This window comes from Macrotis lagotis, chromosome 1 (assembly GCF_037893015.1).
Source record: "Macrotis lagotis isolate mMagLag1 chromosome 1, bilby.v1.9.chrom.fasta, whole genome shotgun sequence".
NCBI lineage: Eukaryota > Metazoa > Chordata > Mammalia > Peramelemorphia > Peramelidae > Macrotis > Macrotis lagotis.
In genome coordinates, this window is record NC_133658.1 from 564,423,081 (window position 1) to 564,445,808 (window position 22,728).

At 34.3% G+C, this 22,728-nt stretch overlaps 1 protein-coding gene across 4 annotated transcripts in view; it reads right to left on the minus strand.

Moving 5' to 3' along the window:
• Positions 1–22,728, minus strand: part of SPICE1 (spindle and centriole associated protein 1) — a 53,664-nt gene that overhangs the window by 16,006 nt on the left and 14,930 nt on the right. For 2 of the 4 annotated variants that reach the window (XM_074214528.1, XM_074214527.1), the window contains exons 4-12: positions 21,814–21,960; positions 12,878–12,980; positions 11,728–11,846; positions 9,785–9,900; positions 7,183–7,322; positions 6,593–6,730; positions 4,632–4,897; positions 2,790–2,921; positions 61–211 (exon numbers count right to left, since the gene is read on the minus strand). In XM_074214528.1, coding sequence (XP_074070629.1) covers positions 61–211; positions 2,790–2,921; positions 4,632–4,897; positions 6,593–6,730; positions 7,183–7,322; positions 9,785–9,900; positions 11,728–11,846; positions 12,878–12,980; positions 21,814–21,960 — 1,312 coding nt within the window. The remainder of the gene's footprint in view (positions 1–60; positions 212–2,789; positions 2,922–4,631; positions 4,898–6,592; positions 6,731–7,182; positions 7,323–9,784; positions 9,901–11,727; positions 11,847–12,877; positions 12,981–21,813; positions 21,961–22,728) is intronic. The other 2 variants (XM_074214529.1, XM_074214530.1) reach the window with 1 other exon arrangement.

Here is a 22,728-nt window from a genome sequence, read left to right on the forward strand (position 1 = left end):
TAGAATTTCCAATATCTAATATGATCAAATATGATTTCATATAATTCAATATACACATACCTTGACTATTGGCAATGCTTCTTATTGCAATTCCCCTTTCTGAGGCTGGGCTTTCTTCTCTGTTAGATCTTATTACAGGAATGTTTTTAATAGCATGTGTAAGTGAAATTAGTTGCTCATCAGTTGTTACCACATACTGCTGGAATTTTGTCTATGGATGAGAAAGGGAAAAAAAAAAACAAAATAAAACACCCAAATCCTGAGCCAAAGCATCTGAATTAGAAAAAGGAAAAATAAAACATGTACACTAAGAGAAACAATCCAACTTATAATTTAAAGTATTCTAGGAAGTTTAGGATGATTTTATTTTAGTTGAATATGTTAAAAATGACTCCCTGTGATATTAAAAATCAACTATGTACAATGTACTGTGCAAGGCAAGGCACTGGGGAAAATACAGTTCTTGTACACAAGATCTTACAATTTACCATACTGCTATTCACGCCCTAAGTTTTTATGAAGGACATTTCAAGACAAATAAAATTCACCAATTACTTTATTTCTTTTCTTTATGATTAATAAATTAGTTTGTATAAGGTATGGACCCAGAGGTAGACATTCTATATTTTAAACTGAATGAAATTAGAAACTGATCCAGATATATTAGTCTACAAGAATCAGAGACAGCTAGGTTCTTCTCCTCCACCTACTTCCTTGCTCCCTTCCCCTCCCATCAACACAGTAACAAAAGAAAAGAGAAAAGAAATGGCAAAACAACACACACCCAAAAATCAAAATCAAATTAAAATGCAAAAAAAGCAAAGAATTAATACAATTAGGAGAATTAAAAAAAAGTTATGCAAAATATCCTGAGAAATACTTGGGTTTACATAAGAAATTAAAGAAATTAAGCAAAAATGACAATAATGACATCAAAAATCACAAAGCTTTTTTTTTTAGGTTTTTGAAAGGCAAATGAGGTTAAGTGGCTTTCCCAAGGCCACATAGCTAGGTAATTATTAAGTGTCTGAGGCTGTACTTGAACTCAGGTACTTCTGATTCCAGGGCCAGTACTTTATCCACTGTGCCACCTAGCTGCCCCCACAAAGTTTTTTAAATAAAAGAAGAGTACCTAGATCATAGAGCTTGGAGTTTTAGAACTGGCAGCATCTTTAGAAATTCTGAAACCCATGATTTTAAATGAGGAAAATGAGGTCCAAAAGACATTAAAATCATATAGAAAAGTTAATAGACTGCAATTCAAACTTAAGTCTTCTGACTCTAAACATTTGCTCTTTCAACAAGACAACACTACTTGCACATTTGGTGAGAAATGAGCTCAAAATCAATTGAATGAAAAATTCTGAAGAGTTACCTCCCAATCTCAACAATGTCTTTGAGTAATGACTACTAATCCTTCTATCATGATACTCTTCCTAAATTTGGTTTCTATAATTTTCTGATCTAATAGAGTTCTAGGGCTGGAGTCTTAAATCCAAATTTGGTTTCAGGCACTTAGTAGCCTTGTGATTCTAGCAAGTCACTTAACTCAGTGTGCTCATCTGTAAAATGAGCTGGTGAAGGAAATGGCAAACTACTCCGGTATCTTTGCAAAATGAGGTCATGAAGAGTCAGACACAACTGAAATGATGGAACAACAAAATACTCTATCTCATAATCCTTTTAAGTCTTTCTTCACATTTCTCTAAATACTCTTTTTTTTCTGGTAACTGCAATGGCCTTAATTCTTCCAAAAATCAAGAAATTAACTTGTATCTTTTCCAGGCAAGATTCCATCAAAAGTTTCGTTGTAATAATTCTACTGACAGGATTTGAGTACACTATGACAGAATCTTGGAGTTGGGTTTCAGAAATCATTTAATCCAATTCAGATCAGAACAAGAAGACCCATTACCACATTCCCAATAAGTGGTCAGTCTTTGCAAGACTTTGGAAGACTTTTACTAAAATAGAAAATACTATCATTTATCTTTATTTTCTTTTTGAGGGTGGGGGGGAGGTTATGAGCAATGGGGTCAAAAAAACAGACTGATAATACAACTGGACCACAGATATAGAGCAACAAAGAACCATGAAAATCATTTAGTCCAAACCTCTCATTTTTGAGTGGGGAAACTCAGACTCAAGGAAATTAAGTGACCAGTCCAAGATCACACAAGTATTACCCAATATAACAGAGTAAAATCTGAACTCAAGTCCTCTGACTTTCATCCTAGAGCTCTTTCTATTGTACCATATTGCCTCTTATTTTATATCTAAACAACATTCCTGAATAATCTATTTGGAATATAATATGTATAATAAATATATAAAATCTAAAATTGAAAAATGCTACCCTGTATTATCTCTCTGTAGAAATTTTAAAATTGTTATTAAGTATCAGCCAACTTACTTACTTGACACAACTTTAAAGGGCACACATATAATTTCAAAATACCCCTTACAGATTATGATGTATTTTCTTTACAATAAACAAGTAGTAGCTAAGTTCTACACTACTCTACTTCATTTAGCTTTAGCCAATCCATACTTATTTAGAAATCCATTAGTTCTTTCAGAGGGTACACCATGTCTATGCCTCTTCCTACATTCCACATGTAGCACATATCGAGATCACAGCAAAAGAGCAATAAATTTCTTGGATGGTGATGAGAACAAATAATTCATAGGTAATTTCGACAACACCATCAACAGCTGCACTTTAATTAAAGCCTTAAAGTAGGTTTCAAAGTAGTCACATATAAAGAGCTTGAATCTCATTAAAGTACTTGTAAAGCAGTATTTTCATCTCTGAGAAGGAGAATTTCAGCAGTCAGGGCATCAATCAATTCTCGATGATCACCTACTACCAGTTCCAGTTTCTGCCTTGTTTCTACTTCCTTACGCAGTTGTATCTCACTCTGAAAAAAAAAAAAGGTAACACATTTCCAAGTGAAAAGGGGGAGGGGAGAATTGAGAATTATTCAAAATAAAAAAATCATGAAAAGTAATATATGCTTTAATATTCATAAATGCTTTATACTGCTAATGAGAATGAAACTGTGAATTATATGATTTCATTGGATAAATTAAGCTGCCTTGTCCCTTCTTTAAGAGTATGAAATAGGGCATGATGAACAATGTGAACAGTATTCTGCTGCTATGTCATAATTTAAAGCTACTTTTACAACTATTTTAAATGAGGCAGAATTTTAGACAATATGGACTATCTCTAAAATAACATTTTGAAGATTCATCTCAATTGTTAATATCATAAGATCTGGTAAGAGAATAACAATATGTCCAGTATTAAACTAATGAAAATGTGGATGCAGATTCAAAGATTCATGGATTTAAATTATTAAGCATTTTCAAGTCTAAGTGCACAAATAAGAATCATAAAATTGATCATATCTTTTAATACTGGATTCTAATGCTACAACTTAATTCTCATAAATTTTTTAATGAAAAACAGCCTACATGTTTAAAAAAAATTCAGAGTTGCTTTATTTGTAATAGTGAAAAGTTGTGTTCGATAACTGGAACATGACTGAATAAATTTTGTATATTGATGCAATAGACTCTTATGTTATTGCAAAATGATAAATACAAGAGATATAAAGAAGTATGTAAAGTGATGCAAAGCAAAATCAAAGGAACCAAAAATTATGCAAATTGACTGCAATTCTACAGAAAGTAAAAAAGAAAAAAAACAAAAACTAAAGCCCAGAAGACATAGAACTTCAGGTTAATATGGAAGATGACAAAGAACAAAAACTTTTCCTACTTGTTTTTTAATTCATTGGTTGAACCCTGTTAAATACTTAGGGTAGGATATAAAATTCTGACTTCCCATTTTGCCTGCTTATTTGTTTTTGTTGGTAGGTAGGGAATTTATAATAAAAAATATCATTATGTGAATCATTCTATACTTCATAGTGGTATTTAACTCAATTACAATACAAATGAACTCAAAAAATACAGAAAGAAAAAATTTTCAACTTATTTTTTCTATGAATTTATATTCACAATAATAGGTACTATTAAGGTCATGATACCATATCAAAGTAAAATAATTATCTAATTGCAATAGAGTTCAGAGGCAAACTACTACATGAACTTAAAGAAGATGGAAATAGGAAGAAAAAGGAAATATGATAATAAAATTTTTAGTCTTGAAATTTCTAAAATGGTGACAAGGGAACTGAGTAAGCTATATAGCATATGTTTGGTACCTTTAACATAATCATGAAAGAGAAGCAAAATAATTCAATCTTATTTCATCTATACTCAGTAATTGGCTATGAACTAATAAAATCAATATAAAATAATACAAAATGGCATAAAAAAGTTATTACTTGTACTTTTGGGTCTGGCATGTGTTTGTCTTCTGACTTACATTTTGTTTAAGTTCAAAATTTGTTTACTGTGGATTTCCTTATCCTGATTTTCACTTAATACCAAATGAACATCTTTATCTGAAGCTAAAATTTTATTGCAAAGAATATTTATAATTTTATATTTATTATTAGAGTCAAGTGCTTATTACAGTTTTGTGGTTCAGACTACTTTAAGAATATAACAACATGAAGTAGAAATTAAAACAATCACTTAAATCTGTGTTTTCTTACCTCTTTAAGGTAGCGAACCAGCCGACAGAGGGAGCTCACTAGGGACAAAGTAAAACCAGTCAGACCTTGATTGTTTTTCCATCCCTTGACTTCTCGCCCTGTCCATCGTTCATATTCTTCCACTTCATGTTCCACTTCATGTATCATGTGTTTCAGGGTATCCAAGCCAGAGCTATCACTACTTGGTATATCTGAGGTGGTTACATTGTTGAAAGAAACACTTTTCTTCAACTTGGAAGGAACAGGTAAATCCGGCTTCTTCTTCACTATGAGTGAAAAAGTAGCATCTTTTAATTAAAAACTAGGTAAAGATGCAGCCAAACACCTGGTAGAAAAATCAACACACACACACACACACACACACACACACACACACACACACAAATATACACATGGAACTGATTCAAATTTGTAAGAATAAGAGCCATTCTCCAATTGATAAGTAGTCTAAAAACAGGACAGTTTTCAAGAGAAGAAAACCAGACTATTTAAGGCCATATAAAAAAATGCTACATATCACTACTAATTAGAGAAACTCAAATTAAAGCAATTTTAAGATTCTACCTCACATCTATCAAAGTGGGAAAGATGACAAAAAAGGAAAATGACAAATATTGGAGATGCTGTAGGAAACAAACACAATGATGCATTATTGGTTAATCTGTAAATGGTTACAACCATTTGGGAAAACAATTTGGAATACTACACAAAAGGTTATTATTATGTCCTTGAACCAGATATACCACTGCCAGGTTTATACTCTTCCAAAAAAAAAAATCAAAGAAAAAGGGAAAAGGTCCCACACATAGAAAATTATTTGTAGTAGTTTTTTTTGTGATGCCTAACAATTGAGGAACCGTTAAATAACTTGTTATATACATAAATGTGAAAGAATACTATTGTGCTACAAGAAATAGATTATCTCAAAGAAACATAGAAACCAGAAGAACAACTAAATTCTAACACACATATTATAAAAATGAATAATTTTGAAGACTTTAATATACTGATGAAGAATAAAAATGAGCAAAATCAATAGAAAAATTTAAAAAACTACTATAAAGGATAAATAACTTTGAAAACTATAAGAATTATGTTCACTACAATGACCATCCAATATTCCAGAAGACCAATGATTAAATGTATTATCCAACTCCTTACAGAGAGAGAGGATAAAGATTTAGAATGCAAAAATAAGAAAAATAGTTTTGAAGACAGTCAATGAGAGAATTTATTTTGACCAACTATACATACTTTTTACATGCAATTTATTTTTCTTTTCTTTTTTTTTCCCCAATGGGTAGGGGGGTAGGAGGGAAAAAAATAGGTTTTGTTAAAAACAATCTAAAAATAGAGAGGTGAGGAGTGCTATCAATGTGGAATGCTATATACATTTTCAAATGAGGTTACTATATTAATTACTTTGCTTTATTACAAGACACCTCAAGAGATTTCACATGGAGAAAAAAAAGGGAGCAGCTAGATGGCACAGTGTATACAGCACAGGTCCTGGAGTCAGGAGAACCTGAGTTCAAATCCAGTCTCAGACACTTAATAATTACCAAGCTGTGTGGCCTTGGGCAAGCCACTTAACCCCATTGCTGTGCAAAAGCAAAAAAAAAAAAAATTTCACATGAAGTGAGGGTAATCAATAAATATTTATAATCTTAAAAAAAATACATCAATGAAACATAAAAATAAATTAAAATAATATATATATATATGACAGTTTTGTTTTCTGTAATTTAGAAAGAGTGCACTATGGCATTTACTCCAAATAAAACAGAATCAGTTCTCTACAGTGCTTCTTGGAATAGAAGAATAAATTCCCTAGAATCATTCAATAAAATTCTATTTTAGCTCAGTGTGTGACCATATGCTAGAAGAAAATTCTATTTAGCACCAAAACAGTTCTATCAAGTTAAACATATAATCCATCTTTATAAATAAAGAAACCAAACCTTTGGCTAACTGCTGTTTTTCTTTTCTTGAGTTAGGATTCAGCACTTGTCCCATAACAAAATTTGATTCATTCTGTGTAGGTTCCTCAGGTGGTAGCCTTGACTGGAACTTCTTGACTGCCAGAGTTGCATTCAGAGCTGTTGAAAGGAAACAACTTCACCTCATGTGATCAGAATACAAAGTTACTTAAATTGACAAAAGGATCAAAATACAAAGTTACTTATATTGACAAAAATATCAGTTTCATCCTCTATTAGGCTAATATGGCCAAAAATCAATTGATACTCCTTTCATAATGCCCCTGTTCTATTAAAGAACACTACACAAAAGCTTCCTTCCTTGATGGATTGTGGAAAAGTGGAGAGTGACAGATTTAGGACCAGGAAACCTAAACTTAATTCCCAATTCTGATGCTTATCTGTAACCTTGGGTAAACCTTTTAACTTCTCTGTTCAGAATTCTGTTTTCTCCCTTACAGAATGGGGATAATAATATTTCCTCAAAGAATTATTGTGAAGAAAATAATGTATAAGGCTTAAAGTTCTTTGTACATGTGAGCTATTAAGAACAAATTATTATTGAAACTAACCTCTGTGTTCCAATGATGGAGTAGCAACTGTTGGAGTAGATGGTGGAGTCAGTTTTTGTGATGTAGCAATTTTCTGCTGCATACTTGTACATAACTTAGAAATGAATTCAGAATTCTCTTCGTTTAGGCGCTGAAGAAGCCTTCAGACCAATTCCACACAGATAAATAGTTGTTAGACCAATTACACATAAGTAAACTGTTATTGTTTAAAGCATATAATAAAACATCAAAAGTCTGACTGTTAAAACTGTTCAATTTGACCAAGTCTAGAGGAACTTTTAGAATCATGCAATAGCAACGTTTCAAAACACCTAATGGATTATTTACTCCCATTTGCTTACTCAACAACTGACTTGCTTAAAATCAATTAGATAGTTCAAGCCCATTATACCCAATTGTCTTTTGATCCAAATAGAAAATACAATTTTTTCACTTTTAACAGGAAAAAAATGATTAGAGAAAATGATGCAGACAACTACAAGTTTGAAATAATCAACACTATTGCACAACCTGTTTATTATTCAAGAATCATCATATGAAGTTCCTACACAGAAGAAGTCAGTACAAGATGTGTCTATCCTAGACCTTAATCCCCAAAACTGTATTATCAGAAAGATTCATTTATAGGTGGTTCTTGACTATAAAAAGTACTTCAGCATTTACTCCAAGAATTATGTTAAAGCAAGTTCAAGTGTTCTCAGGCATAGCATGTTAAATTTGGTTTGTGTGTGTGTGTGTGGTTTTTTTTAGATTTTTGCAAGGCAAATGGGGTTAAGTGGCTTGGCCAAGGCCACACAGCTAGGTAATTATTAAGTGTCTGAGACCGGATTTGAACCCAGGTACTCCTGACTCCAAGGCCGGTGCTTTATCCACTACGCCACTTAGCCACCCCTAGAGCATGTTAAATTTGAAAGAAGAAAAATATCAAGTCTGATGCCAACACTAGAAAAGTGAAATTGAGTGAAAACTTCATTACCATATTCCACAGTAAATTCAAAATGGATATAAACAACTTGAGTATTGTTAAAGATCATAACATAAAAAAGGGGAAGAGGACATCATACATCTTTCACAATTATGAAGATTTCTTAATCTAAGATATACTAGACAATTTTGATTATATAAATAAATAAACATATATTGAGTCCCTATTATGTGCCACTCACTGTGCTAACATGCTGGGGTTTCAGAAAGAAACCAAAAAAAGACACTGCCCTCAAGGAGCTTATAATTCAATGGGGGAAGACAAGGCAAACAATAAATAAAAAGTTAGCTATATGCAAGCCAAATTGGAAATAATCAACAGAGGGAAGGCACCAGAATTAAGAATAATTAGGAAAGGCTTCCTATAGAAAATAGGATGTTGGGGCAGCTAGATGGTGCAGTGAATAGAGTACCAACCCTGGAGTCAGAGGAGGACCCAAGTTCAAATCCAGGCCTCAGACACTTAATAATTACCTAGCTGTGTGACCTTGGGCAAGCCACTCAACCCTAGCAAAAAAAAAGAAAAAAGAAAGAAAAAAGAAAGCAGGATGTTAGATGAGAGTTAAAGGAAGCCAGAGAAGTCAGTGGTCAGAACAGAGGAGGGAAAGTGTTGCAGGTTATGAGGAAGTCAGAAAGAATACCTCGAGCCAAGAGACTATGTGTCTTGTTCATGGAACAGTCAGGAAGTCTGGTTCAAACAGTATGTGTTGAGGAGTGAGGTGGAAGAAAACCAGAAAGGTAGGAGAGCACTAGGTTATTAAGATTTTGTATTTGATCTTTAAAGGCAAATAGGAAGTAACTGAAGTTTCTTGAGTGGGGAGGTGAGTCGACCAGAGTTGTGCTTTGGAAAAATCACTTTGATTGCTGCATGGAGGAAAGGCTGGAAAGTGAAGGCCAGTGGACTCAGCAGCAGGCTTGTGCAATATTTCAGGCTTGAGACAATGAGGACCTGTGCTTGAACAGTGGCAGTGTCAGAGAGAGGGGGCAGCATATTTGAGAGATGCTGGAAAGGTGAAATTGATGGACTTTGGCTACAGTTAGGATGAGGAGGTAAGAAACAGTGAGAAATACAGGGCCCAAGAAGATGTACTACCCTCTAAGAGGTAACTGGGAAAGATAGGGGTAGGGTGGCAGTGGAGGTATTCAGGGAGAAAAATAATGAGTTTTGTGTTGGACATGTTGAATTTACATTATCTACTAGACAACTCTGCTTTTGGAGGTGTTGGCTACTGGTTCAACATGACAGGGTTCAACATATTGTCCCATGGGAGACAGAGAATCTAGCCTTCTCCCACAGCACTTGGCAAGATTGAGTATGGAGAGTAGTAGTCTAAAGACAGCTGGTCATTCTGCTTGCAGCCAGTCTTCTCTTATTTGCCTTTTCTGTGTTCCCATCTGTGGATGTCAATTTAAGCTACAGGCATTTCTTGAATAAGAAAAAATATTATGTAAAAAAAAAATCTACTGCTTTCAGTGACAGTGGACTTTTTTTAATAAAGTCTGACTCTTGAAAAGACTTCTAATCCCCAAAATGGAGTATAGTCCTTGGCAGACACAACAAATAGATGAAATAGTTTAGAGAAGCAAAGAATCAGAGACTTCTTTCACTTACTCTTACCTGTCTGTTCTCCTATTAGGTTGTAAGTGCAGAGAGTCATTCAGTTCATTTTCACTCTCTTCTGACTGGCTGTTTACACTTTCTTCACCTTCTCCTTCTTCTACATCATTAAGAGCCTAACTCAAAAACATATCATAAAAAATTTTGTATTTAAATCAATTTCCCCCTTTCCTTAAGCTCCAAGTACAGAGCTACTAAACCACTTGGGGGATGTCTAGATTTATTATTCCTTTGGGGATCATAGAATCATTGATCTTGATCAGTGAAAGGCAAACTACATACTACTAAAAATGTTTTTTACATTTCTAAATACCTTGAATCTTACTTAAAAATGTAAAAAATCATTCTTAGCTCACATTCAAAAAAGCAGTGTGGGTCACAGTTTACTGATCTAGATAGAACTTCAAGAAACTTAAAAATTAGGTAGTTCAATACTCTTATTTTACAGATAAGGAAACAGGCTCAGAGATTTTAAATGACTTGCCTAAGTTCATATAAGGAATAAGTAACAGAATCAGGATTTACTGATTCAGATACTATGAAATCCAGCCTCAGAGCTCTTTTCCACTGCTCTATATAATCAAAAGATTTAGACCCAGAAGGGGTATTAAAAGTTACCTAGTCTATACTTTTGATTTTATAGGTCAGGAAAACCAAGGGCAAGGCAAGTTAAGTGACTTCCTCAAGATTACAAAGATAATAAGTAGAAGATGTGGAAAGATGTGGATTTAAACCAATAACTAGGAGTTTTTCTACAACATCAGTGCTTTCTTTATTATATAAATTCAAAGGTTAATGAAGAGTCTGAAAATTTGAAAATTGGGATCAAATAGGGCAAAGTTTCCACTTAGCAGAAGGAAAACAGTAAGTTTTTTTTTCCTTCTGGTTTTCACACATCACTAATTCTCTTTTGGATTAGGAGCAATATTGTCAATTTATATTCAAAATAACCAAAGCTTCAATTTAATTTTATTCTGTACAAAAACAAATGAAATTTATAACATATTTATCTAGCCTTGTCAGAGGTGTTTCAAATAATAATTTTAAATTACTTAAGTAAAATTCAACCCTTTTTAAATGCTAATATTACCATTTAAATATTCTGATGGAATCTCCCTAATATGTATTCTGTACTTTCCTATCTTCTTAAGCAGAAAGCAAAAAATAATCTTCATTGAAGACACAGGGTCATTATAATGACTATCACTTACTCTACTGCATTTTTATGTTTAATATGATTTTCTTCTATGTTTTGTCAACTATAATTTTTTGTTAACATAATCTTTCTATTCCTTTTTTAAAAAATGCAATGTGTACTGAAAACACCATATAATAAAACTATAAAATCTGAACCTAAAATAGAGAAAAAGAGCTCTGAATGAGATTTCAAAATCTAGTGCTCTTTCCACTATTAGCTCCAGAAAATATCATCCTTCTCTGTCATCAGAGAAAATTGGGTTGAATATCTACTGTGTCCAAGATAGTCCTTAGAAGCTGTTCTTATTTTTCCCCAGAATGTATTTTAAGCTATACTTTTATTATAAGGTTTTCTTATGATTTGCCTTTCACAAAAATGGTTGCAGTACAAGCTTGTATTAATTTGAGGTTCCAATTAGTGAGATTCCAAATAACTGACTGTTTACACAGTCAGTAAATTCCTAGTTTTTCAAATCCACTATGGTGTAGACATACTAATAATGTACAGGACATAAAAGGATGACACTGATTTGTGTACTGTTTTTGGAATCAGTTATAGTACTTTTTAGTTACTTTTTCCAAGCAGAGTAATGTCAAATAATACATTAAGAATGTATAGGGCAACTGAGTAATCATTCCTAAAATGACAGCCTCACATTTGATGCTATTTTAACTTTTTAATTTTCGACTGCAAAGCTTAAATTTAATTCCAGCATTTGACCTACTGTTAAATAGGTTAACATTACCTGAGGGTCAATAGCGGATTCACTGAGGACTGACTCAGTGAAAGGGTCTCTTTGTGACACAATAGGGCCTGGGGAAGAACCAATCTCAGAGTCAGGAGCTACTGTTATATTAGGATAACCTACAGAAGACAAAGAAGCAAGCCACAATTATTTAATTAAATCAGTTCTTTCAATACTGTTGTATACTACTACAGGATTGTATATATATAGTCTTATGTGAAAGACCTGAGTCCCAAATTAAAATGAACAAGTGAAAGATCGGGTTCCAAATTAAATTGAGTAAGTCTTATATTTTCAGTTGATACTTATTTGTCTCCCCACAGAGAAGAGGATAATTCAATATACTCAAAAGTGACTGAGTCCTTTTGTTCTCATCATCTGGAGGGGATGAGAGAGAAAAACTTGTGATATCACTGGGATAGAGAATTCCTGATAAACTTTCTCGACCAACTTACAGTCTCAGAATGTTGCCTTGGGCACTGAGTCTTTAAGTTGCTTGCCCACGGCTATTCAGAAGTGAATCTCTGCCCCATGCCTTCCTTAATACAAGACCAACTCTTCATACACAGTACTCCACACTACCCATGTCATTAAACATGCTTTTTTTAAAAAGAGAATTTTAAGGAAGTTTTTGTTTCAAAATGAGTTTTATTTGAACAAAATGTTTTATCTTTTAGATTAAATTTAATAATTAGTTCTTTTACTATATATTGTAATCAATCTTTGAAACTTGAAAGGGTCTTCAGAGGTCATCTTGTCCAATCTAAAATTCCTAAAGGACATGAGAAAATTAAATGACCAAAGGATAACTAACAGAGATGTGTTTGTGTACAAATTCATTAGTCAGCTCAACATATAGGTTCAGCTGTTAAGGTAAAAGTACTGTATTCAATATATACTGATGGTGTTATTGTTTTGGGGTTTTTTTGTTTGTTTTGTTTTGTTTTGTTTTGTTTTAGGTTTTTTGCAAGGCAATGGGGTTAAGTGGCTTGCCCAAGGCCACACAGCTAAGTAATTATTAAGTCTGAGGCTGGATATGAATTCAGGTACTCCTGACTCCAGGGCTGGTGCTCTATCCACTGCACCACCTAGCCACCTGATGTTATTGTTAATTTTAAAAAAGTCCTTATGCTTAAATTGAACAAGTTACCTGTGCGCCTACGAGGAGCATCACCAAACAAATCTTTTGCTACAGTCATCATTTCATCAGATCTTTCCAATACATCTTGCATTTGGTAGTGATCAGAGAGAATCTAAAAAGAGACAGACACAGATGATCTGATTACTCAACAATAATTCCAAAGTCTAGAGAAATAACCACAAAAATATGCAAAGACTCTCATTTTAACAACCAATTCCCTCTTAATGAAGCTATCAACTTATTAACAAGTCATTCTTACATTCCTATGCTAGGAAGGGGAAAAAAGCCCTTCTGCTCTACTTCCTTGTCTTTTGCTTAGATTTTTTTTTATATATTCCTACCCTTTAAAACAATGCTACCACCTTCCTGATTCTGTTCCACCTTCAATACCTTCATTCTGTCTCCTCCTATCCATCTTTTCTATTTCATAACAAAACATGAGTAGGTAACTGGTATATTTTAATTTAAGGTTAAGGCAGGTAATCTTTTTTTTTCTCCTACCGTCCCAAGTTTTATTATCCTATAGACAACTGGGGTACAGGAGACTCACCCCCTACATTTTTGGTAATGAAGGACATTTTTTTTTTCAGATGTAGATTTAGGTTGGTCCATCAGCAAGAATGTAGGGAGGTGAAGAAGAAAACCTTGAGCACCAAACACTCAAGTGAACCCAGGCCCCCCTTCAACTTCCTTGATTTTAAGAACTTACTTTTTCCCAGTTCTAACTTCATCTTTCTCTGAGGATGGTAAAAAGATCTATTGTTCCTTGGGTTTTCTAAAGCTTGTAGGACAACTCTTTGCTTTAGTCCTTTCCTTACCTGTATCTATCCAACCATTGCCTGTTCCTAGTACTTATTAATAAGAAAGAGACAGAAACCATGGAGCTGGTGTAACAAGAAGCAAGACACTACCCAGTGAAGTTGCACTGAGGAGAAAGTAAATAACATATTTGATGAAGAACCTAGCCAGGTGGCAGAGCACCATGGGAGAGCTATTTCAGGAGAAGGTGAACTGAGCCCATAGTTCTTTTGCTCCCAGTTGGTTCAAAGCTGAGTCCTGCCTTCATTAGATAAAGCTCAAGTTTTCCTTTCTTGACATTTCTCCTTCATTTTCAAAGAAGACCATAATATCACGGAAGGTGATACCATGACAAGCACATGAAGTGTATTTTAGTGATGGCTGTGCTAAGTCCTGTTTTATGAACTTTAACAGTCATCTGGGTCCAGTGGCCAGAAAGGAATCAGAACAATTGGAGATGGATCTGGTTGTGAGATAATCAGGGTTAAGTGACTTGCCTAAGGTCACACAGCTAGTAAGTATCAGTGTGAGGTCAGAATTGAACTCCTGTCCTCCTGACTCCATAGTCAGTGCTCTATCCACTGTGCACCAGGCTGCCCTAGCAGTGACTAGAGCACTGGTCCGGAAGTCAGAAGATCCCGAGTTCAAATCTGCCCTCAAATAGTTGATACTTACTATGTGAACTTGGGCAAGTCACTGAATCCCAAAAACAACTCACAAAACAACTACACACACACACACACACACCCACACACCATATATATGTTACTATAACTGTCTTCTGTTAAAGTTCATAAAACATTCCTTCATAGTATATGGAGAGAGATGTATAGCCTACCCATGCACTCTCATTGGTTCGGTGTCTACAGGGAACCTTGAATTTGGAAAGCTGGGTGAGTGAAAGAAACTTCTCAACATGAAAGTCTGGGGGCACCAAGGGCCACTTCTGCTTAAGGCTGATTTGATAGCATTAGTTTCTCCATTTATTGTTTTTCTACACTATTGAACTACTTACTGCTACCATAGTTGTATTGAGAATGGTTTGAATAAACTTATAGAAGATATTTATATACCAATGTTTTTAATTAACTATTTATTCCCTAATACTATCAACTATAAAAAACATTGTTATTTTATAGCTCATTGAACATTAAAAAGAAAAAAAAACAATAGCATGACAGTGCTTGTGCCAAAATAACATTTCCTTTTTCCTGATAAAGAGAATCTATTAAAAACCAACATTATACTTAATGAAGAAATGCTAGAGACCTTTCTGATAAGATCAGAGGTAAAACAAGGATATTCATGATCAATCACTCTTGTTTAGATTATCTTTAAGGAATCTGGAAACTTATAGTAAAGATAGTCAAAGAAGTAAAACAAGAAAACTAATTTGAGGAAATAAGCATAAAGAAGACACAATATCAAATTCTGCAGATGATCCAATAGCCTGCTGAGAGAGCCAGAGTCAACTAAAAAGTTAATTTAAATAATGCCTTCAACAAAATAGTAAGATAATCAAACTCTATAAATCATCAGCCTTTATGCTTATTACCAATAAAATACATCAGAAAGAAAAATTACATTTAAAAATTATTTCAGAAACTACCTTCAAAGGAACACATATATGATATATGAATAAAACTACAAAGCATATTTTTTAAAAATAAAGGCATACTTAAATGATTAAAAGGATGTTAATTGCTCATGGTTGGGTTCATATAAGAAAAATATAATGTGATAAAAATGATATCACCTAAATTAATAAGTTTATTGAGTACCAAATCAATAACATTACTAAAGGATAACTTCAAAAATATAAATAAATGGTCAAAGGCTATAAGCCGTTCTCAAATTAAAAAATCCCAAGCTATCAATAGTCATATGAAAAAATCACTAATAAACTAATAATTAGAGAAATTAAAAATTAAAACAATTCTAATGTTCCCCTACATACTCAACAGTGTGGCAAATGGCAATTTTTTAAAGGACTGAAGGACGACAGCTACAATAAAAATGCACTGTTTAACAGACATGTGATGTGGTTCAGTTATTTTGAAAAGCAATTTTGAACTACAGTCAAAAAGTTACTAAACTAGGCTTCAATTTGACCCAGCAATATCAATACCATATTTATTCCCCCAAAAAGATTTTTTAACAGGAAAAAGAATAATATGCACAAAAGCATTTCTAAAAGCACTTTTTATTGTAAAAAAAAAAAAAATGGAAACAAAGGAGATATACCCAACAGTTGGAGAATGGATAGACAAAGTGAATATGAATATATATAATATTAATAAGAAATTAGGAAAATTATGAATTTCAAGAAATCTGGACTTATATGAACTGATACAGAATGAAGTGAGCAATACCAGGAAAAAATATAGATAATAACAACAACAACACTGTAAAGAAAACAATATTGATAGAGCTAAGAGTTTTGATTGATGCCATGAGCAATCACAGGGTCTCCAAAGTATCAATGAGGAGGCAAGTTACCTTCCCTCTGAGAGAGGGATAAGAGTCTCAAATGAACAAACAAATATGCAGTTTTCTGAAATGACCAATTTATGTCCCGGTTTTGGATAAATGCATGTATTTGCTTACAAGAATTTTATTTCTTTTTTTTAATTGGAGATAAGGATTTCCGGGATAGGAAGGGGAGAAGCAATATTGATGCCCCAAAGGGAAAAAAAGAAGTTCTAAGCATTTTTTTAATGAAAAAAAGAAAACTGGAGGCAGTTCAGAAGAAAACAATCAGTTTTGAAAATAATATGCTAAATATATTATAAAATTTACCATCAAAGTGACAAAAATAAATGAAGTTTGACAGTAAAAATCAAAAATGTGGGAAATTCACTTATTTGAAACATTTTGTTTTCTAACAATGTAAGATAAATGAAATGCTACCAATTACATTAAGTTTAAGCAGAGGGTTGCTAGGTGGTGCAGTGGATAGAGCACCAGCCCTGGAATCAGGAAGACCTGAGTTCAAATGTGACCTCAGAAACTTAATAATTGCCCAGCTGTAATGGAATGTTTCTATGCTATAATGAATATAATGAATACAGAGAAATATGGAAATATTTATTAAAATAAATTTCATCAAGTTAAATAAGCAGAGCCAGGAAAACACAATTTAATTAGTTGCATCTTTTCTGAAGAGCAACAAAGCAAACAGCACAATGACCAACAACATAAATAGAAAGAATAACAAAAAAACAGAAATGGAATGCTGTGAAATTATAGTGACCAAACTTGCACCAAAAGATATGAGAAGACACCTCTCCTAGTTCTCTGAATGGTACAGGACCATAAGTATGGAACTCTACATGTAATGTCAGTCTTTTTCTACATGTTGCTTAGTTTTATTGAACTTTATTTTCTTCCTCTTTTTAAAAAGTCTCTATTATAATGGATAGCTCTCTGGGAGTGGACAGAAGGAAGAATATGATGAAAAAGTAGTGATATAAAACTGAAAACGGCTTTAAATTTTTAAAGTGTTAGTGGCAATATCCTATAGTTCCAGTAGATGGGGATGTTAGTACATGAGAGGATTCTGGGTCAGCCATATGACTGTTTGACTCTTTTGGAGACCAACAAGGCAAAACGCTGCAAAAGTTATAAAATCATCTGGAATTGATAAAATAGAGAGTGATTACTTAATCATGCTCTGTCAAAAAACATGCCTGAGACCACAATGAGACACAAAATAAATGAGGGCTAAGGAAAACACAGCATTTCACTTATTCCTATGTTAAAATAAATAAGAATCTTCTCAACACCTCAAAGCACAGCCTATCTTGTGTTTATCCTGTTTTTCATAAAATATTCCAGACTCATTGTTTCAAATTATTACTACTAGACTGAGGAACATAAAGAAGTGATATGAGGGGGCAGCTAGGTGGCACAGCAGACAGAGCAACAGCCCTGGAGTCAGGAGGACCTGAGTTCAAATCCAGCCTCAGACACTTAATAATTACTTAGCTGTGTGACCTTGGGCTAGTCACTTAACCCCATTGCCTTACCAAAAAAAAAGTGATAGGAGAAGCAAAACATCTACTGCTTCTCCAACTACTTCAGCCCTATGACTCCTACTTATCTCTAGAGGGCCAGGAAATTTGAAGGAGTATTCTATCACTCCCATTCCTTATCCCCATTAGATATTTTTTAAAGTCCTTATCCATTTCTTAAGTCCTGAAGAATGACTGTCCTCTTTCTAGGAATGTTACAATCTTTAACTTGCTTCCCTTATATCCAAAGCCTCTAAATTTTTACTAACACCATTCCTTGCTGTCCACTAATTCGACTTTCTAAAATTCCACTCTACCTTTTCAAACCCCAGAACAAATGTTACAAATCTTTCTTGATTCCTTTCCAGTCACCAATAAGAAAATATCTTTCAAACCTTAAAGAGTTTTTATAGTGCATTGTACTCATACTTTTATAATGTGTATCTGTTATAATAGAAATGAATGTTCATTTGTGTTGTATCCTTTCTCTATATTATAAGCCCTTTGAAGTCAGGTGTTTTAATTATCTTTTTCATTTCTTCCAAAAGCTGCTACTTAATAAACAATTGAGAAAATGAATAAGGGAATAATAAGCTAATTGGAAGAGGTGAAGTAGCTGGCTTGGACTTCACTCGTTCCGCTGGATGAGGAAGAAAACCAAATATCCCGCTCATCCAAACTCTTCTTCCAAGTCCCATTTTTATATCCACACTACAGTAACAGGAGGAGTGCCTTGGAGATCATAAAGTCACATACCATATACCTAGAACTAGAAGAGGCTTCAGAAGCCACACCTACTAATTTTATAAAGGAAGGAACTAAATCCCAGCAGGTTAAGGGACTTATTAAAGTCATAGAGACAGTAAATGCAGTAAATGCAAATCTCACCTTTTCCTGAGATCCCTTCATACCCACCACAGGCCTAACGTCTACAGGATCCCCTCAAAGAGATCTGCTAAAATATTATTTACCTGGTTCAGGCTTACTTCTCTTAGTCTTCATAACAGACTCAGAAATTCTGTACTTACATTCATTTTAGGGTATTAGGGCACAAAGAGTTAACCTGATCACTTGAGAAAGACTACAAATCACAGTTCTGTGTTGCAGTCAAGTTGGTTTAAAGATTTGGGGGTAAATGCCTTAATATGTTGGGAGATTCCTATTATGAAAAAGGGTTAAAAAACTAAGGGAAAAGGAAAGCTGGGACTTCTGGAACTTAAGAGCCCAGTGTTGTGGGGGGGGGGGGGTTGTTTTTTTGTTTAGTTTTTTTGCAAGGCAATGGGGTTAAGTGACTTGCCCAAGGCCACACGGCTAGGTAATTATTAAGTGTCTGAGACCGGACTTGAACCCAGGTACCCCTGACTCCAAGGCCAGTGCTTTATCCACTACGCTACCCTATGTGTTGTTTTTTAAATATTTCCAGTTAAGGAAGATCAATGATTATAAATCAAGTAAGAGTTGTTTTTACTACACATTTTACTACACATTTACCCCATCTAATTTTATTTTAACTCGTGGCCCAAAATGACAAGATTTAGAAATAAAAAAGAGAAGGTTCGAATGCAGAATACTCCTTTTTTTAATTTTTTTTTATTTATTTAAGGCAATGGGGTTAAGTGCCTTGCCCAAGGTCACACAGCTAGGCAATTATTAAGTGTCTGAGACCAGATTTGAACTCAGGTCCTCTGACCTCGGGGTCAATGCTCTATCCACTGTACCACCTAGCTGCCCCCAGAACACTCTTTTAATTAAGCTGCAATGTAAGCCAATTAACATTTTTTAAGCATATATTTTATCAGGGACTATTCTAGGCACTGGAGTTGAACAACTATCAAAAAGAGTACCTGTTCTCAAAGAGCTCACATTCTACTAGGGGCAAAAAGACACAAGATAAAGAGTAGAAGGAAGGTTCAGGAACCAGAAAAGACTGAAAAAAAGGGGGATTTAGACTGAGTCTTGAAGGAAGCAAAGGAAGTTAAGAGGCAGGGATGAGAATGGAAGAGAATTCTATGAATAGGAGAGCCTATGTGAAGAACCAGAGATGGTGATGGAAGAGTGAAACTTAAAAAAAAAATCATAGACCAATTTGTCCTAGAATGTAAATTGTATAAAGCGAAGAAGCTGAAATAAGTCTGGAAAAGTAGATTATAACCACACTGTGAAACACTTGAATGTTAAGCCTGTATTTTACTCTAGAGGCAATTCAGAAAAGTATGAGGACAAGAACACAGAGTATCATGTAGGAGAAACATTAAGTATGTGAGCATAGTTAGATTATAGAATACATAGGGGAGAGCAAAATGTTAGAAACTGGAAAAATAGGAAGAAAAACTTATAGGTATTACCTATGGGTAATAGGAAGCCACTAGAGTTCTCTAAGCAGTGGGAAGATATAGCCCATGCTTTAGGAAAAAATCACTGTCCTTTGAGTAAAAGAGGAACAGACTTGAGGCAAGTAATCAATTATAAAACCATTAACAACAGTGCAGATAAGAGGTGATAAGCCTAATTAAAGGTTCTAATTGTGTGAACAGAATGAAGGGGATGTAGATGAGATGCTGTAAAGGTAGAAGACACAAGATCTGGCAGCAAACCAGGCACGTAGAGTGAAAAAGAAGACTTGAAGTTGACACCAAAGTTGCAAACCCAGGTGACTGAGAGGAAGTTATGGGGAGAAAGATGACGGGTTCTGATGAGTTCTGTTTTGTATTAAGTTTGAAATGCATGTGAGACATCTAATTTGAGATGTCCAGAGGGATTTGTTGATGAGGTACTATAGCTCAGAGGAGCAAGTAGGGTTGAATATATAGATATGGAAATCATCTGCATAGAGTTCTCTGAAAGCTGATGAGATCACCAGAAAGAAAAAGGAGGGGGAAAAGTTAAGATCTGTTTCCACAAAACTGAAAGAATAAAATATGACAGAGAATAAGAAGTAGGATAAGGATCAGAGGATAATAAGTATGTCGACTTTAAAGGATTATATGGACCTTGGGTTCTTTTGGGCACACATGGACATAGGAAATGAGGCAACAGATAAGCAGCATATCTCTTATTGTCTTTTCTGCCTATCAACAGGGAAGAATAATAATGGGGAAAAGCACATCTTTTGGGAAAGAAATTTAACCATTATAATTGAGGCTAAGCTAAAAAGAACAAGGAGAAGAAAAAATAAGATACTTGTTTGTTCTTGGAAGGTGGTTTTCAATATTATATAGGTCCCTGTAAACATAGATGAGGTTTAGATAGAATTCCAGTATATACTGATCTTCTCCCATGGTAGGACTCACATCAAGTAGTGAATCATGAAATAAGCATCTGGTACAATTTTAAATATATAAGGTATTCTGAATTCTCAGAGATCATGAATACAGAAGTAGGAAAGCTATTATTTATACCTGTGTGACTTTTGGTAAATCATATAACCTCGCTGAGGTTATATGTAAATGAAGGAATTATAACATGCATTCTTCTAAGGTTTTTCTAGTTCTTGAGTCAATGATCCCATAAAAATGTAACTTTGACAAGTCAGTTAAAAATCTCCAATGATAAGATCTACTCATAAATTCAATGCTTTTTTATGTTCAAGGAAACATTTTGTAATTATATAAAACTGACACCTACTTCTCACTGAGAAAATGGAATAATGAACCAAAATAACTTTTAACTCCTCAAAAGACCTATTATGACACACTTTAAGGAAAACTTGAAGTTATTTGCCTACACACTCTACCTGATGACCTAAACATTAACAATGGAAGAAGCACCCTGAATAAGGGAGTAACAAATCTATCTGAAGGCATTGACAAATGAAGATAAGAAACACAACTGTAGACCTTCTCCATTTCCCTCATTCTAACCTATGAGCCTATTCCAAAACAGCATCCAATCGTTATTGTAGAAATAAATAACGTATTTTTGGAAAAAGATTAGGGTAGAGGGATGTGACTTACTAATCATCTAGAAGGGCATTCAATTTTAACATGATATAAAACACCATTATAATTGAAATTATACAGTTTCCTCTACTTCTGATTTGGTGAACTAGAACTAAGTATTTACATTTGGCAAAATCACTTATCTACTCCTTTTTCTACTCATGTCAGAAATCCTATCCATAGTTTTACATATTACCTCCTTCATGATTGCCAATCTCCTTTTTCCAAGAAGATCAGGAGTATCTTGTTTCTGCTTTTTCCATTTTCTCTTCAAGGCTTTCTCTTGAAGTTCCCAATGGGCAACTGCTCTATTCTTTGATTTGTGCAGTTCATGACGACGTACCTAATATGATGAAAAAAATTTGTTACGAATGAGCATGGGCTCAGCCACCTAGTCCATCACAATCCTGCCCAGAAGACACATTAGCATCCAAAATGAGAGCTAAAGCAAGCAAGCCACAGAATGAGCTAAACAATTAGTGCATCTCAAAGGACTAACTACATTCTAATCTGCTTACCTGACAACCAGTCACTTTCTTATCCCACTCTATCCACTATCACCTCCACATCCGGTGAATTTGGATTAGCTCAAGAGTTGTCTTTTCTCCCACTCGCGTCTGCAACCTCAAACACATGGTTCTTGGACCATACATGACTTGTATCTTCCATCACTGAAGACTCAGCATGATTTCAAAAACCATTTCCCCAAAAAAGTCCTTCCCTAAAACAGGACCTTCAGCTTCTAGATCCTGGGTCCAACTGAAATTTGTCCAGACTCTAGCTGACAGACAAAAGACTCAAGTGAGTTACCCAAAGAGCATGGGGGCTGGGCTTGGTAAGAACACATTGCTTTATTCCCTTAATCAAACAGGGAGGATCTGGTGACTTCCCTCATGGGGATGTGAACCAAAATAGACAAGCACCTGATGAATAATATGTCTCTCAAAAAGGAGAATTTAGGTACAAGAGCAACTCAAAAAAGTATTTTCACTCAGCATACCCTTATCAGAGAAAATCATAGTGACATCAGTGACCTATTTACCTTCTAGCACCAACTCAACCATTCTTAGAATAAAAATCCTGGCAGTTTTCTACTGTGACCAGGTCAACC